The 17,338-nt window shown below is 35.1% G+C and overlaps 2 protein-coding genes across 6 annotated transcripts; one reads left to right on the plus strand and one right to left on the minus strand.

Moving 5' to 3' along the window:
- LOC104118704 (11S globulin-like) lies at nt 1-5,523 on the minus strand. Its single transcript, XM_070196413.1, has 5 exons — nt 2,962-5,523; nt 1,858-2,111; nt 1,491-1,642; nt 1,098-1,416; nt 1-554 (listed from the first exon to the last, which is right to left on the minus strand). The coding sequence occupies exons 1-5, from the start codon at nt 3,113-3,115 to the stop codon at nt 120-122; spliced, it is 1,314 nt and encodes a 437-aa protein (XP_070052514.1). The 5' UTR covers nt 3,116-5,523; the 3' UTR covers nt 1-119.
- A 2,187-nt stretch (nt 5,524-7,710) lies between these two features.
- On the plus strand, nt 7,711-17,257 carry LOC104118703 (putative E3 ubiquitin-protein ligase XBAT35). 5 transcript variants are annotated; one of them, XM_009630009.4, is made up of 9 exons: nt 7,712-7,986; nt 9,829-9,943; nt 11,215-11,295; nt 11,738-11,826; nt 12,529-12,620; nt 12,739-12,820; nt 14,264-14,366; nt 14,985-15,070; nt 16,105-17,257. In XM_009630009.4, the coding sequence occupies exons 1-9, from the start codon at nt 7,885-7,887 to the stop codon at nt 17,068-17,070; spliced, it is 1,716 nt and encodes a 571-aa protein (XP_009628304.1). In that variant the 5' UTR covers nt 7,712-7,884; the 3' UTR covers nt 17,071-17,257. The 5 variants fall into 5 exon arrangements, with proteins under 5 accessions (XP_070052515.1, XP_009628304.1, XP_018633953.1 ...); XM_018778437.3 differs by lacking the exon at nt 9,829-9,943 and adding an exon at nt 11,550-11,639 and having other exon boundaries at nt 12,531-12,620; XM_033652161.2 differs by lacking the exon at nt 9,829-9,943 and having other exon boundaries at nt 12,531-12,620.
- Nucleotides 17,258-17,338: the final 81 nt, after the last annotated feature.

The raw sequence follows: 17,338 nt of genomic DNA on the forward strand, positions 1-17,338 counted from the left end.
AACATTCTTTTCATTCAGAAATTTATTCTTCATTTGCCCTCTTTCTCAATTACAGAAACATGCCGCAATTACATATTATTGCATCTGCGAACATAATTCCTCAAGTCCTCTTCTTATTATCAAGCAATACTAGTAGTATTATTCTCATCAACCAGACCAATTACTCTCTCATAGGAACGCGGCGATCTTCTATTAGAACTGAAAATGAGCGTTTCGTCCCTGTTAAACTTAAGCCTCCGCGCTTCATCCCTCGATATCTGATAAGCATTGGCAATGACATCCAAGGGAAGCCCCCGAATGGCCGAGGTACGGCCACTCAGGGTGTTGATCATGGCATTGTCATTAGTGTTGAATGCTATCCATTCACATCCTTCATTTCCTGCTTGTTTTACAACTGCATAGTTCTGTGGCACTACTAAACATTGTCCTTCGCGAACTTGATCATCTAGCACTGCTCGTCCTCTGTGATCTACTATCTGAATTCTTGATTCCCCTCTCGTTATGTAGATTATGCTGTGTGCATTCTTGTACCAATGTGGTGCCATCATCGAATTCTGCTCATTTTTAAGCCGGAAATTTAGTAACTTTAGAGAACATAATTGAGATTACAGAAAATAGCGAAAGCTTGAGGCGTGCAGTGACACGTTTCTAAAAGAGTTTAAGTTCTACGCACTGATGCTATTGCATGAAAATTTCAGAAGACAACACATTTACTATTTGCACTTGTATACAAAGTTCATAATCCAACACATTTACTAGTTGTACTAGTTAAATTGGTCTCTTTATTTATTCTAAAGTTACCAATATTCATTCAGATGCCATGTGATAGTTAGCAGATTTTTTGTTGTCACTTCAATATAACTATAGAACTTAGACTACTACTAATAGTTTATTTTTTATTGGATTTAATTGTATTCACGATGAAAAGATTTTTTACACTATCAGTGTAGTTTAACATGCAATAGTTACCGTATTTATTAAAATGTGACTAATCAATGCTTATCGTAGAATATACCTATAATTACCTCACGAGTGATGTGGTTGTGTAAATATATAAAAAAAGGTCAGTACATAGAACTTAAGTGGAAATGACTTACTCTGTAGAGAACTCCCCTAGCGGCACTGAGTCTGAGGAAGCTAAGAATGGGCAGAGTGAAACTATTGACAGTGCTTAAACGTCCTGCACGCGGGTTGTATATATCAGCACGAGAGGGATTGTCAATGTTTTCTCTAACCTTAGCAGTACAAATTGTCTCTTCAATTCCATTAGTCATAGGACCACGACCATATTGTCCTTGTTCTTGTTGTTCTTCTTGTTCTTGTGAAAAAGGTGGCCTAATTACTCTAAGCCTTTCTTGAACACTAACAATGTGACCTCTCATGTCATCTTGTCCTTGTAGCCTCCTCGCCATCTCCCTAGAAACAACAGATGCAGATTCAGAATCTAAACATAATCGATGAATTTAACATTTAAGGTTCTAAGCACTGACCTGCCAACACCAAATGCTTCTGATAGAATTTCTATGTCAAAGCCATTGAAAACATTGCCTGATCGAAATTGCTCCCTTCGCATAGTGCTGCCACCATACTGGCTCCCTTGTTGTTGTTGTCCTTGTTGCGGGTTTCCAGCAATAAAGAACCTCTGCATATAGTGAACATTCAAATATATTATGTAAAGACAATTTCAAGAAGTAATCGACCACTTCAATTTTGATTGTATATTGGGTAACAATACGATTAAATAAATACATAATTTTAGATGTGATTAGACAACTAAAAATCAGACAATGACAATGATAGAGCGGTCTGTGATTAAGTGATAAATTGATCATGCTAAGAATAATTCTCTTAACGTACCCGAGAGGTTTGATCCAATTGATTGGCATTGTTAGAGGCATCTTCAAGAACAACAAGAACAACTTCTTCATTTCCTTCATTATATAGCCAATGTGCAGCACCCGCAGGAAATGCCATAATATCACCCTGCCTAAATTGTTCAATCTTTTGATGGCGATCTTGAAATCTTCTGCCTCTAATTCTCTGTTGAGTTTGTTGAGATGATTGGAATGTCTCGGGGCAACCCGAGTTCATGATCCCATAAAATCCTCGGCCTGTTTACATACAATAAGATCATCACTAACCAGAAGAATGTTACTGTTTCGTTTTATCTAGTTCACTTATACTAGATCTTAGCTTATAACATGATTCATCTGTATTTAATACAGGTCATGTTCTTCAAATCACATTGTTTAAGTTAACAAAGGTTTACTATATCATTACTCTCAGAATTAGCATAAATAGAATCAATTATATAATCATGAATATTGATTAGGAGATACTTATAAGCACCATAATTTATACCTTTTTGTGTCTTTATATCTAGATACTAAAGATACTAATAATACTCCCTCCATTTCTTTAGTTTCAAAAAGGAGTGGAGGGGTCAAAATATGAGGTCAACACTTTTATTTTCCTTTTTAATTCAGACATCAATTTTTTAAGAAACAATTTACTAATAAAAAAATAGATAAAATCACACTAGTATAAATATAACTTCTTATAATTAAAATATATAAAAGGGTTGTGGTCAAAGGAAAAAAACTGTTTGAACCTAAATTAAAGTAATAATATTGTCATATAAAAATGAAACAGAACAAATATTATATATAGGTTAGTATAGAGTTTGATGGATATATAAGAATTTTTAAAATCCCATTTAATAACATATATCAATATATATTTGAAAAATAATAAATAAAATAAATTAGACGAACAACTTCATGTGACCTATGTTGATGCACCTGTGTCGGTCCACCGTTAGATCCTCTACTATTTTTGAAGGATCTGACATGCAAAGTCTGAACAACATAGCACGTGACACAAGAGGAGACATAGACCTATTTGCTATTGACATAATTACCAAATATTTCAAAATCAATTGAAGTTTTAATTAATTAGCACCTTGAACAACATAGGCAAGCAGTGGAGAATTAGTATAAGAAGGCAAGAGAAGGCCTCTGGACTGAATAACATGGCGAAATAGTGAAACTCCAGCACATTGAAATTGCTGATTATTTGTGTCAAAAAACTCAGTAACTCCAGCTTCTGCTTGCATTCTAAAAGATGGCTCTTGTGGATTGAGTCTGTTAATTTGACACTGGCCTTGTTGCTGTTGGTACCTATTGGAAATTTAAATAAAATACGAACAATTAAAGACGGGTCCAGGATTTGAAATTTATTGGTTTTTATAGCAATCTCAATTTAATATACAATAATAATTGAGGCCACTGTCAAATATTTATAGCTTGGGGCAGCCCAGTGCGCAAGGCATCACGCGTTCACGCAGGGTCCGGGGAAGGGCCGCACCCTAAGGGATGTGATGTAGACTGTCTACCCTAATGCAAGCATTAGTGACTGCTTCTACGCTTCGAATCCGTGACCTATAGGTCACACGGAAACAACTTTATCGTTGCTCCAACGCTCCCCTTCATGTCAAACATTTATTGATATTTAATAAATTTCTTAAAATATACATTGCGTCTGCACAAAAACTACTAAATTCATGTAAACCCGTATTTACATGCTAGCTCCGCCTCTGTGAACACAATACAAATAAAGGCCAAGAGATCAGTAGAGAAAAAGCTGAAAACTGGCTTGATTTTATCATAAAATTCAGAAAAATTCCTCAACTACTAGCACTACTTGAGCATGTACTCTGCTGATTTGCAAAAATAGTCATTTTTATGGCCATAGTTAGCAACCTTTTCAAAATTAGATCAATGGCTTGAAGTTGGAATGTGGCCACCTGGTCTGAAGTTTAAAATTCAAAACTAACATTCAAATCACAGTTTGAGCAGGAATTCTGCTGGTTTGCACAAATAGCCACTTTTATGTCCTTGTACTTACAAAACTAGACCAGTGGTCGGAAGTTTGAATGTGACCACCTTGAAGTTTAAAATTCTAAACTGATATTCAGATTACTTGTCTAATTTGTTTTTTTTAAAAAAGTGGACAACTTTTAAATACAAGACTACAAAAGTGACCACCTAATGTAAATAACATCCTTATAATTTTGACTAGAGAACTGTGAAAAATAGGAACTATTTTAACAAGAAAAAAGAACAGGTATTATTCAACAGTACCTTTGCTGAGCAAAGTTACCATGCAAAAGCAAAAGGAAACTCAAGAAAAAAGAAAACCATGTAGTGGCCATGATTATAAAATGTTAGCAGATAAAAGCAGAAAAATAAGAAGAAGAAGAAGAAAGAAGTATTATTGAACTGATGGGAAGTGAAGATCAAGTAGGAAATGAAGGTTATTTATAGTACAGAGGATTAGTTTTAAAGATTGACACATTGCAAAAAATATGTAAAACAAAGTTTTGTGCCATTTTGCACTTTGCATGGCTAGCCAAACCATTCTGCTTTACACATAATAAGTTTAAATTTTTTCATGCATGTTTTCTTTCAGTCTTCATTGTATAAGTGGCTTCATTTGTCTGGAGAATAGTACATGGTTATGCAGGGGAAGGTTTTGTTTCTATCTGATGTTTTTATTTAGGAGTTCCTGTATTGGAAGTCCATTATATTATCATTTCAACAACTGAAGTAATTCCAAAAAGAAATAAAAAAAAATAAAAAAAACAAGAAACCCATCACTAAAATAAATTAGTTTAGCTTCTGTGACTAGGGCAATCCGATGCACAAAATATCTTGTGTTCACGCAGGATCCAAGGCCGCACTCCAAGAAGGTGTGATGTAAGCAACCTATCCTAATGCAAGCATTAGTGGCTGATTCCTCGGCTCGAACCTGTAATCTATAAGTCATACAGAGACAACTTGACCATTGCTCCAAAGCTTCTCTTCAACTTCTGTGATTAATATTGTACTAAATTTTTATAGTATCAAATTGAGATACGTGTATTACATTAATTAATAATGCGTATAGTCTTAATTTTATAACTTTAAAGATGTTGTAGATAATTCTAAAAAGAGTCTAAGCTCTATGTACAAATGATATAAAAAATATTTACACAATCATTATTCTAAGAATAATACTCCATGCGGTCCACAATAAGTGATCAAATGAAATCAAAATATTTAAGCGGATTTTTTAAATATTGAAACCAAATAAAACCAATTAAGTCTTTTTTTTGTCCGTTTGTGTTAGGATCGGGAACCCGGATAGTGCGGAATTTAGCCAAACAACGGTATAATGACAATAACAAAGACAATGGAAGTTGATAACAACGACAATTAAAGTAGATAAAGAAGACACAAATTTAACGTGGTTCGATCAAAGTGACATACGTCCACAAGCGGAGAGAAACAATTTAGTATAACAATAAGAGTATAAAAGAGTGTACAAAATTAGAGTAAATACTCTAATTAATCCCAAATACCCTAAGGGAATAACCTCACAAGATCACTCCAAAGAAAGGGTTCACACAAGTACTTCCCAACACTAACTCTCATACAAAACACTGTTAATAAAGGAAGAAAGGAAGAACACAAGAAATGAAGACTCAAGTCTTGTTGGTGTGTCTACAAATGAGAAGAAACTCCTCTATTTATAGTAAGAAATCCTTAGCCTAATAATGAATATTATGTCATGGCAAATGTCATGATCCACAAATTTGTTATAATGGATATTATGTCATGGCAAATATCATGAAGCATAAATTTGTTATAATGGATATTATGTCATGACAAATATCATGAAAATTTGGCCATTACAGTTTGGATTATGTCGACTTTTGTCCGTTTGGATTATGTCGACTTTTGTCCATTATTTTTTGTATCGGCTTTGTGTCTTGTGTTAAGAGTACATTTCTCATCATTCAACTTATGATTTTCTTTTTCCTGCAGAGGCATTACTAAATTATTTTTGGTCATTTTAAAATGATCGAACTAATTATGGCTTGTTAGTCAGAAAATAAACTTGATCGAAAAATCCATTAAATCTGGCCGGAGAGCTAAGTAAGCATGTCAAAGCATTTCAAAATATTTTGAAAATATTGTTTTTTTTTATGGAATAGGATCAGTTTTTGAGAAAAAGTTTGAATTTTTCTTCAAGTTAATTCTAAAAACGGATTTAGGACAATTTTTGGATGAAAACACAACTTCAACTTCCAAAAATATTTTTTAACACAACTTCAAAGCTCTTTTTTCAAGTTTCAACCAAATTTATGTCCAAAAGTTGGCGTACTCATTTGTTAAGACACATTCTTATAAACTTCAAGTTTATTAATACTTGTCAAATAACTCGATCTAGAGGCCCAAATATTATATAAATAGAGTTTAAGTTATATGTGTGGATAGAGTAAAAAAATTTTACACTATCAATATAGTTTAATATGTGATAGTAGATTAGTTACGTTACTATTTGCATCATTTATTGATTAATTCTTATATCAAGGGATGACTCACGCATGCTCAAGTTTAATTTTTTTTTTTTGCGCTGACAGTATCATTCGCACAATGGGTCATCACGCTTGGTTAAAAAGTTAGTAGTGCGAAGGTACATGCGCTGGATTATGACTGAACGCATCTAAAAAGAATGACATACTTTTGTCCAAACGTTGTCATACTTTTGTTTTTAGTCTGTCCTCAAAAGAATGACATATATCGTTATTTAGAAGGAATTTGAATTTAAACTTCCCTGTTTATTCTTATTGAGATAATTTACGGCGACATAAATTTTTATAAATTGGGATAGAAGGAGTAACTTTTTATCCATTAGCTTATTACTTGAAATCGTGGGAAAGAGGAAGAGCTGGCCAGTTGGGTGAGGTTGGGGGATTCTAACAGTAACGGAGCCAGGAATTTTACAAATAATAGTCAAAATTTAATACATATTTATAAAATAAAAAAAACTATTTACCTATATATAGTATAATTTTTTATATACTCAATTTAATATTTCAATCAAGGGTGTTTAATTGAATGTGGCTATGTGGCTATACCACTGGATTTTAAGGGGACGAAGAAGAAAGGTGGGGAGGGAGAGATGGGTGGAGGTGGAGGTGTGGGTGGGGGTGTAGAAATTAGGCATTTTCTTTTTGGGTTAAATCAATTAGCTAAATACTTTTATAAGTAATTTATATTTTTTTAAAATGCAATCTTTTTTTTAATAATTATTTTTCATCCAAATGCCGCATGACTTAGTTTAATACGTCACTTTGTCATATCATTCGCGAGTGTATTTTTGGCACATTTGCTTAGGTTGGAGTATTTAATAAGAAGAAGACCGGTTGAATTTGAAGTGTTAGAGTAAAATCGAACAAGTTTAAGATGTGTAGCACATTTGGCCAATTAGTCAAAAATAATTACATTCTCAAGTCAAATATAATATATATATATATATATATAGTGTAAAATATTTATTCTATCGATAACTTAATTCTTGAATCAGTTATTATTTTGTCGGTTATCGATTAACTCTTATGAGCTATCAAGGAATGGCGCATACATTTTTAAGTTTAATTTTTATGTATCGATGATGAAAAATATTTACTCAATCACGTCTTTTGTTAGGAATTAAAAAAAAAATCTTTTGATAAATATTAATTGTTGCATAAAAATAATAATTAACTTGGCATCACAAATTAAAATTCATTGATAGTGATAATAATAATAATATATAAGTTAAATTTAAATACAATATTAAAATGAGTGTATATAAGCTAAAGTAAGTAATAAACACTATCCACTCTCTTTCTCTCCTACACGTGGACGTTTCCTCCCTTTCTGAGAGCCTCAAGAATTCTCTTTGAACAAACCTGTTTGGTTCAGTAGTAGGCTGTTCAAATTAAGCCACGTGTATACTAATAACTACTCATAAATCTTTCTTATTTGGAAGTGTGATTTATTTAGCATTTGATTAATGGGGCAACAGCAATCCAAAGATGACTTACTGTATCAACAAGTCATTGAAGGAAACATTGAAGCTATCAAAGCTATTCACAACAATGGTGCAAGTCTTGAGGTATATAAATTCAATCATTTACCATAATTTACTTGGAATATTTAACTATTTATCGACGCCCTTTTTGGTATATTTGAAAAAGATTCAGTTTTTTGGAGATGCTATAAGTAATTCTTTCACTGGTTTCAAGTCTTGAGGTATACATACCCTTCTTGGTAAATATGAAAAAGATTCAATTTTTAGAAGATGCCATATTAAGTGGGCGATTGGACATAAGAATTGTGAAATTCTTGAAAAAGTGAAAAAAATTTCAATTGAAAATGATATTTGAAAATTAGAGTTGTGTTTGGACTTGGGACATGAATACACTTTGGAGCTGTTTTTGAATTTTTACGAGTGATTTGAAGTGAAAATTATGAAAAGCAGCTTTTTGAATTTTTTAAATTTTCGAAAAATTCCGAAAATCAACTTCAAAGTGAAATTTGAAACATTCATAGCCAAACACATATTTTGAAAAAATGTGAAAAAATTTCGGAAAAAAGCGAATTTTTTTTATGGTTAAACGGGCCCTAAGTTTTGTCACTGGTAAAAGTCTTAAGGTATTACAAAGAGTGAATATCCTAAAAAACCCTAAGACCTAAACTATCACGTTTTTGTCAGTTGCCTACTTAAACTATCCGGTGTCCCCCAAACCCTCCTTAACTATATACACCTATATATTAAAAAACCCTTGTCGATTTTTTAGTGGTGAGTGTGATACAGACTTCTATTTACTCAGCCTAATCTGATATATCAATTTAATTAATAATAAAAACAATTAAATGGGTAAATGTTTGGGGGTTAAAAAATCAAAGAAAGAGGGTGAAGGGATAAACACATGATCATTTGTAAGGAAAAAACTCTTCTATCTCCTCCGATAATGGCTACACCATGTCTCAATCGTGATCTTCACCATTATACTTCGACTAAACATTGGATTTTTTTCATTAACCTTCCTTTTCACCGGGAATTAGTTTAATACAAGATTTGGGATAAAAAATTAGGGTTTGGTTGAAAGAAAAAGACCTAAATAAAGAACAACAACAACGACCCAGTAAAATCTCACTAGTGGGGTCTGGGGAGGGTAGTGTGTACGCAGACCTTACCCCTACCCTGAAGGAGTAGAAAGACTGTTTCCGAAAGACCCTCGGCTCAAGAAGACCTAAATGAAGAAGAAAGATAATTTTAGAAGAAATAAGAAAAGAAAAAAATTTCAGATGAAACCCATAAGAATAAAAAAAGAGAAAAAAATGAAGAAGGCTAGAATACAAAGAAAATAGAGGGAAAATACAAAAATTAAATTTTTTAAAGAGGGTGACAGTAATTGACCATTAGAAATAGTCAATTGGGGCCATTTTTATGTATAATTTCATCTCCCACGCGCCTTTTGGCGAGTTACCTTACATATTTCATTAAAACGTCGACGAGTTTTTTTATTTTATATATAGGGGATAAAGTTAAGGGGGTTTTAGGGACACCGGATAGTTTAAATATGTAACTGACAAAAACATGATAGTTTAGGGAGGTTTTAGGGTATTCACTCTATTACAAATGTAGCCAATTTACTTGAATAATTTAACTTTTTATCAACACCTATTTTGGCGAACATAAAGAGATGGCTTTTGGAGGTTATATGCGAGGATTTTCATTAAGAGATATCAAAATTTAAAGAAGTAAATACATGAATGTCAAGGACACTCAATACATAGTATATATACATAAGAAAGTGATTTTTACCTAATACAGTGTAATTATCCGGCGAATGGGTGTCAATTGACACCCCTTGGAGCTATGTGGCTACGCCACTGGTTATATGAGTAATTTGTATGTACTAATTGTAGTTTTGTGGCCCCATTGAATCAGTGGATCGACAAAGAAGGAAAGACGCCATTGATTGTAGCGTGCATGAAGCCGAATGGCTTGAATGTTGCAAAAGCTTTACTTGAGCTTGGTGCTAATATCAATGCTTACCGGCCAGGTATGCTTTTCTCTACTAATCCTAATCGTATAATTTTTAGAGTCTTCACCAGAGACGGTCCCGGGATTTTAAGTAAGAAGGTTTGAAGTACCACAGCCAGGAGCAGATTTAGTGGGGCGGAGGGGTTTACCCGAATCCTCTTCGCCGAAAATTTACACTGTACATATATTGCAAAATTCATTTTGTGCCCAAAAGAATAACTTAGTGGTCAAGGGGGTTCAAAACCTTTGTGAGGTTGCTAGTTCAATTCTCAGTGGTCACAACAACAACAACAACATCAACAACATACCTAGTATTATCCCACACCGTGGGGTCTGGGGAGGGTAATGTGTACGCAAACTTTACCCCTACCTTGTGAGGATAGAGAAATTATTTTCAATAGACCCTCGTCTTAGGAAAGTATAAACACCACATTAATGAAAATATAGACAAGAAGGGACAGTACCAAAAATCCATATAAAAACAGAATAATAACAACAAGACGGTAATGCGATCAACAATGGAAGAAAACAACGGTTAGTCATAAAAAATCTACTACCAACAGAAAGCAAGATTGCGTGCCAATACTACCGTTACGAACACTCTAGACTACCTACTCTACTACCCTAATCCTCGACCTCCATACCTTCCTATCAAGGGTCATGTCCTCGGTCAGCTGAAGTTGCGTCATGTCTTGGCTAATCACCTCTCCCCACCTCTTCTTTGGCCTACTTCTACCTCTCTGTAGGCCCTCCAATGTCAGTGGTCACAGTCCCTTTTAATTTTTTAATCCCTTAACGGAAATCTTGCCTCCGCCACTGACCACGGCCATCACTACTTCGTGGTAATAGGTGTGCACTAGCCACTAAGTATAAATGTATAGTTTGAAAAAATTTCAAATAGATATATATAGTTCAAGGCCCTGCTCTCACTGCTAAAGCTCTACATTTGCACCGCCAATCATTTCTTACAAGCTCAACATATTTTCTTATTTAGAGAATTTAGTTAATATAGGATTAAGAAGCTGTCTTGCGCTAAGCTTGAGACTTACAATTTCGCGCTAATGGAATCTCTCCATATTTGTCAATTATCCGATGAAATCAATTAATATAGGATTAGAGAATATAGTTAATATAGGATTAAGAAGCTATCTTGCGCTAAGCTTGAGAGTTACAACTTAGCGTTAATGGAATCTCACCATATTTGTCAATTATCCGGTGAAGTCAATTAGTTATGTGGCATGATAATTGTGATAATCAAATCCACATTCTAACTCCTAATTTTGTTTTCAGGATATCATGCTGGAACTGCATTACATCATGCAGCTAAGAGAGGTTTGGATGATACTGTTCGATTACTTCTTTCCTATGGAGGTACATATTTATGGTTTTGCAAAGTGAATATCCTTTCTCCTTTTGCTCGGTAGATGTTTCCCAAACTGCTTCTGGATGATTCAGTATCATTTCTACTAGTTTTTGGTGAAGTGTGTGACTATCTCATCTAAAAGCTTAAACTGTTAGAGAGAACACACTTTTATTTACTTAATTATGTCTTCAACATGCCCCCTCACCTTCGGGTTTGATTCTTTTTTATGAGACAAGCATGTGGAAATTCTTTTTGACATTAGGTGATGGTGACATTCGAACGTAGAACGTAGGACCTCATCCTGCTTTGATACCATGTTGAAGTGTGTGATCATCTCATCTAAACTTAAGCGGTTAGAGATAACACATTTTTATTTACTTAATTATATCTGCAACAGTTTTCAACTACTCTAATGTATTGATCTAATTTACAATTAAATTTTTGCACTAGCAAATCCCTTGATCAAGAATGATGGTTGCCAAACTCCACTCGAAGTTGCTCGGGCAAAGGGTTTTAGCAATGTTGTCCGTACTATTGAGGTATAATACTTGGTATTAGTCTCACGCTTTAATTACATTAACATTGAATTCACATGATTATTTTATTTTTCCTGTCCTCTTCTTAACTTTGACTGTGTGATGTACTTTACAAAGAAGAGAGAAAAACAAAAGCATCTAAAGTTTTTCACAAAACTAGCGAAAGCTTTCTTCAAACTCACGTTAGAAGAATGTAAGATGAAAAGAAACCTCACCCACACGTTCTTTAATCCCACAAGATTGCAAAAAGGGTTAATAAAGGAAGACCAGTGAAATAAAAGTAAATCACGTTTTTGAAGCAAGAGCTTAGAAAAACTAATCACCAATGTTTATTTTGAGCATATTGAGCCCTTTAAATAGCCCTTACAATGAGTAAAATTGATAAGGTTAAGGAAAACTAATCCTATTAAACTAGAATAAGAATAAGGCTAAGAAAATCAGTCCTAACTAAAATAGGAAAAAGAATTCTAGTAAGAATGGGATACCAACTAACAATCCTTGACTAGAACTACAAATATAATGGTACTAAAACAAGAATTAAATTACTAGAAAATAAGAAATAACAAATCCTAATCTTTAAGGAAAAGAAATCCTAATCTTGAATGGATTCTTGGCTTCTTGAATTTCTTGGATTCTTGGCCTTCTTGATCTTGCATCACTGTGTGTTTGCAAATTCATTGATTCTGGTTTTGCTTTCACTTTTAGAGACAAATCTGCATTTTCTCGGGCTGGATGAGGGAGTTCTATGGTCCAGGGTTTCTTGAAGCTTTAGCTCCTCAATTGTTATCTAGAAAGATGTCAGTATGATTCTCACTTATTTTTTCTATAATTGCCCCTTGTTTTTGCTTTGAATCCATTATAATGCTGTAAGTTTCAAAACTTTTCATGCTTGCTGACCAATGATTAGAACTGCAGTTGGGTTGTAGTAATACCTTGCGGTATAGCTGATCCTACGAAGCCTATTAAATTGGAGCTGGCGATTTACTCATCCTTAGAGGTAAATAACTCATTATTGGCCAACATTAGTTCTTTACAAATTCCATTGGCAATATTGCTAGGTACCTCGCGTTGAGTTTGTAGTTGTACCATTTTTCTGAAAATTGTCAAGAACTCACCATAATATATATATCAGGCTAGGATATGAGGTTATCGCTGTGAATGATTTAACGAGCTATACGCAATACTAGAGGAGTAGACATAGCTCTTGTTATGAAAAACTCGGACCTAAATGTAGGTACATTGTGTCTTTGTACAGTTTGAGCAGAATCTATATATGAGCCAGCATGCCATTTTTACATAACCAAGAATGTAAAACCTGTGTTTCTATCATCTTGTCACTTTATCATGTTGTTGTTACTACTTGTTGTATCTACTTCTCTTTTATTTTCCCTTGAGCCGGGAGTCTATCGGAAACAACCTCTCTACTTTCACAAGGTAGGGGTAAGGTCTGCCTACACTCTACCCTTCCCAGAACCACTTTGTGGGATTACACTGAGTTTGTTGTTGTTGTTTGTTGTATTTCTTTTCCGGGAAAAAATAATGAACTTGGGACTTCCATCCTAAGCTAAATCATAACTAAATAGAACTTCAAGTGAATTCAGAATGATTTTACTGAGTTCTAAACCGTGCAGTATTGGTCTTCGGAGATTTTTTGGTTATTTAAAAAAAAATCTCTACTATCTTTTTTCAATGAGGTAATAGTTTCATTGACTTGTTGGGACAGACTCCTAGTGTATAAGTGGAAAACCAAGAGTGGAGAATTTAACAGAAGTGCGATTCTCCATAAACGGAAGTGTGATTCTCTACAAATAGCACCCAATCTTCAGTACTACATGGAATGTCATAGGTGCACAAATATTTACAGAATTCGAGGACCCCCTCATTTCTACAGAAGAGCCATTTACCCCTTAAAAAGCCCTCCTATTTTCTTTTCTCCAGATTGTTCTCATATGATCCTCAGTTGTGTGGATAAGCCTCTCGCAGTTAGCCAAATAAAGCAATAAGCATTCCTGATGCGCTAGGCGTTATACTGAGTAGAAAGTAACGGTATTCTCCTTCCTCAGTATATTATGTGGCCGAGTTACATTAACTGAAAAGAAGTCCATTTCCCCGTTCATACCACTTCAAAAGTGCTCTGATTCGTCGGTGAAATCTTCTGCTTATACAATAGTGCATTCAGGTTTTGAAATTTTCCGACTCCCCAATCCTGCAAATTTCTCCTAAACCTCAAGTGCCAAAGTTCTCCTTCCTATATACACTGTTCTCTCCATGCTCAAATATGCTTGATTAGTACTTCAATGAAGCAACTATTACTACTATTACTACTACTATGCTCCATCCTGAACTAGCTAGAGCCGGCTGACAATTCAATGAAGTGTTCGTGATTTTCTTCTCTTCTATTAAATTGGCGGATTTCCTGAAATTGTGTTTTGATGAACAGGATGCCCAGCCTCGTAATGTTATCGCCTTATGGAAGGCTAACGTTGAAGAGATAAGGTGGCAACAACCAGATCCTGTGCTGACTATATTTGACAAGTCCAGTAGTAATACTCTTTTTCTGAAATTCTGTTCTATAGTTGATCTTGTTAAATGGAGAATTAAGAAAAAGCCTTTTCCTCTTATCCACATTTATCAATGAGCCGTCAATTGACATGCCTCAAGAGAAATTCCTCTACAAGGCTAAGCTTTTGGGACATTCTTTTTATTGGTTTGAGGTACTTATGTGCTTACTGCTTCGAGAAAATGACAAAAATGCTCCCTTATGTTTGAGGATAGGTTTAAAGTAGTCCCTTAAGTATGCACTGAGCAGTTTTGGTCCTTTAAATTTGTCAAAAGTTAACATTTTTGGTCTCCGCAAATATTTAATGAACTCTGTAGTTTTATTTAAGGGACTGGAATTAATATGTAGATATCATGCAGGAATAGATGAAGCTGCATATTAGTAGTAAAATTTAAAGGTTTCAGAATTCTGTTGCAAAACGCAAATTCTCATTTGCTCTTTCTACTAAATGTTAAAATATAGATTGTGATTGTTATCTCCTAGAGAAACTTTTCGTAGTTGCAACCAAAAAGTTGACTTAGTTTTATGTTATTTCATCTACAGAACTCCTTTTTGGATAAGCTTTTATAGTAGTTCTTTCATTTTGCTTTTTTCACATCAGATACTCGATATAAGTTTACATCAATGAGCGATTCTGAGCAGCAGCAGCTTCAATTGTTACTCAAAGCATGTAATGCTGCAACTGAGGTAATTACCACCTCCAAACTGAAATCATACTTTTTACCAATCTGTATCTGTTGCTTGTATCCCTGACTCAAAAAATAATTGAGTAAAACTATCCAGCATTTGTTCATCAGATGAGTTTGTAAGAATTAGTAGTTGCTTCCAGGGCTCGAACCCGTGACCTATAGATCACACGGGTATAAAATACGGGTATAAGATGACTACGGGTATAGAATACCAACTATGAACTGACAAAAGTGTCTTGCGTTTTTTGTGTCCCAAGTCAGCTGTAACTTAAAAGCCGGAATATTGTGGGTTAGTTAGATAAATGGTATTCTTGAATCATAGATTTGATGCTTTTTGAAACTGAATGAAACAGTGGCCAGCTAAATATCTAACATGGTATTGTGCATAACATCCTATGTTGCACGGACTCTTCAAAATACTGTCGCACGCTTGTCGGATTCTCCAAAAATACACTGCTTTTGGAGAATCCGACACGCACCCGGAGACATTTTTAAAGAGTCCGAGCAACATAGGTAACATCAGCTGAATTTTCTTTAAACATAGTATTCATCTCTTGTAAGGTTCCTTTTCCTGAGGTGCTATGCATGTTCTTCTATTTATTTTAGGGAAACCCAAATTTATCCCTCCACTATACGAAATATCTTGGTTTTACCATCCGGTTATACCTTGCTGTTAGTAAATCGTCTTGTGTTTGCTTGAAACTTTAATGGAGCTCCAACATGGACTTGGTGGATTCCACGTGTCAAAACACTGCGAGAAAGATCCAAATTTACCACTGTAATTGTGACTATGGTTTAAAATACCCTCTGCTGTACTTCAGGTTGGAGCTCTTTTAGGGGGTCAAGGAAAAATACGAGACGATTTAGGCAAGGGTATGAATGACCGGCTGACCGCAAAGTGTAACGGAGGGTAAAATTACGATATTTCGTATAGTAAAGAGGTACTTTTGATCCTTCTCCATTTATTTTATGATACACTAAGAGGATAGAGCAGAACCACCTCTGGGGCTTGACTGCATATTAGCATTTCAGGTTCTGCCTCCCCGTTTATCACAAAATAGCCAAACTACAGTGCAACAATCTGAAAATGCTGCAGAAGCAATGGAATTAGCAATTGGAATCAATGCTTCTATTCATACTGCTAAAGAAAATAATGTTCTCCCTCATCATGGACAAAGCTCTGGTGTAAAAAATGAAAATGATTGGTGTAATACCACAGATGATTCTTCTCACAACGGATGGGGTTCACTTGTTAGAGCCCAGCCTACATCTGAGATTACTTACCGTGGGTGGACGGATGACCAAATGAAGGTTCAAGAAAATGGATGGGGAAGTACTGCAGATGTATCCCGTCAAAGACGACAGCACTCGCTTCCTAGATCGACCTCTTTTGAACTAAGCTGCAGTGGATGGAACGATAAGCCTGCTGTAGAAGAGTACAATGGCTGGGCCGTGCCCCAACCTCGGCCGGGACATAGAGATACCTCCGCCGAAATTCATTATCAAGGATGGGGAAAAACTGCAAAGGACAGCGCACTGCCTTCAATAAGCAACACAACATCCTCAGGAGTCAGTAGCTGTGAAACGATGGACAAGACAAACAATGCACCTGAATATACGCCCATTAACAATCTTGTTGAAAATACTGAAACTCAAGAGGGCAATTCTACTTTTGATTTTGTGGCCCCTTCAGCTCCACCAGTTCCAGAAGAGGTTGTACATGAAGAGGTGGTTCATTATCCGGCTATAGATCTTAGCCCGTTGAACTTGTCGATTCCTCCTGGAGAGCAAGCAGCTTCTGTTACAACTGAAAGGGAAAATAAACATGAGCCTGCATTGTGTATAATATGCTGGGAAGCTTCTGTTGAAGGAGCTTGTGTACCTTGTGGTCACATGATTGGCTGCATGCAGTGTTTGAACCAGATTAATTCCAAGAAAGGCGAGTGCCCTGTTTGTCGAGTAAAGATTGACCAGGTTATAAAGCTCTACAGTGTTTGAGGTATAGATATTGTTTCCTGCCTATGAGCAAGGTTAGAACCCTGTGAATTTTAAGTGCCAGTTTGAATACCATACTTGCTATAAAAGTTTCATTTTTGGGTTGGGAAAACACATAAGTTACACTTGTCCCAAAAAGTTATTTACACACTCTTAACTTTAAAGAGGAGGAGAAGATGCCCGCCATGATAATATTGATGGTGTATTATTGCCCGGCAGTAGAGGAGACTGCCTCCCCCCCCCCCCCCCCCCCAAAAAAAAAAACAACGGA

This window comes from Nicotiana tomentosiformis, chromosome 2 (genome assembly GCF_000390325.3).
Source record: "Nicotiana tomentosiformis chromosome 2, ASM39032v3, whole genome shotgun sequence".
Classification (NCBI taxonomy): Eukaryota; Viridiplantae; Streptophyta; class Magnoliopsida; order Solanales; family Solanaceae; genus Nicotiana; species Nicotiana tomentosiformis.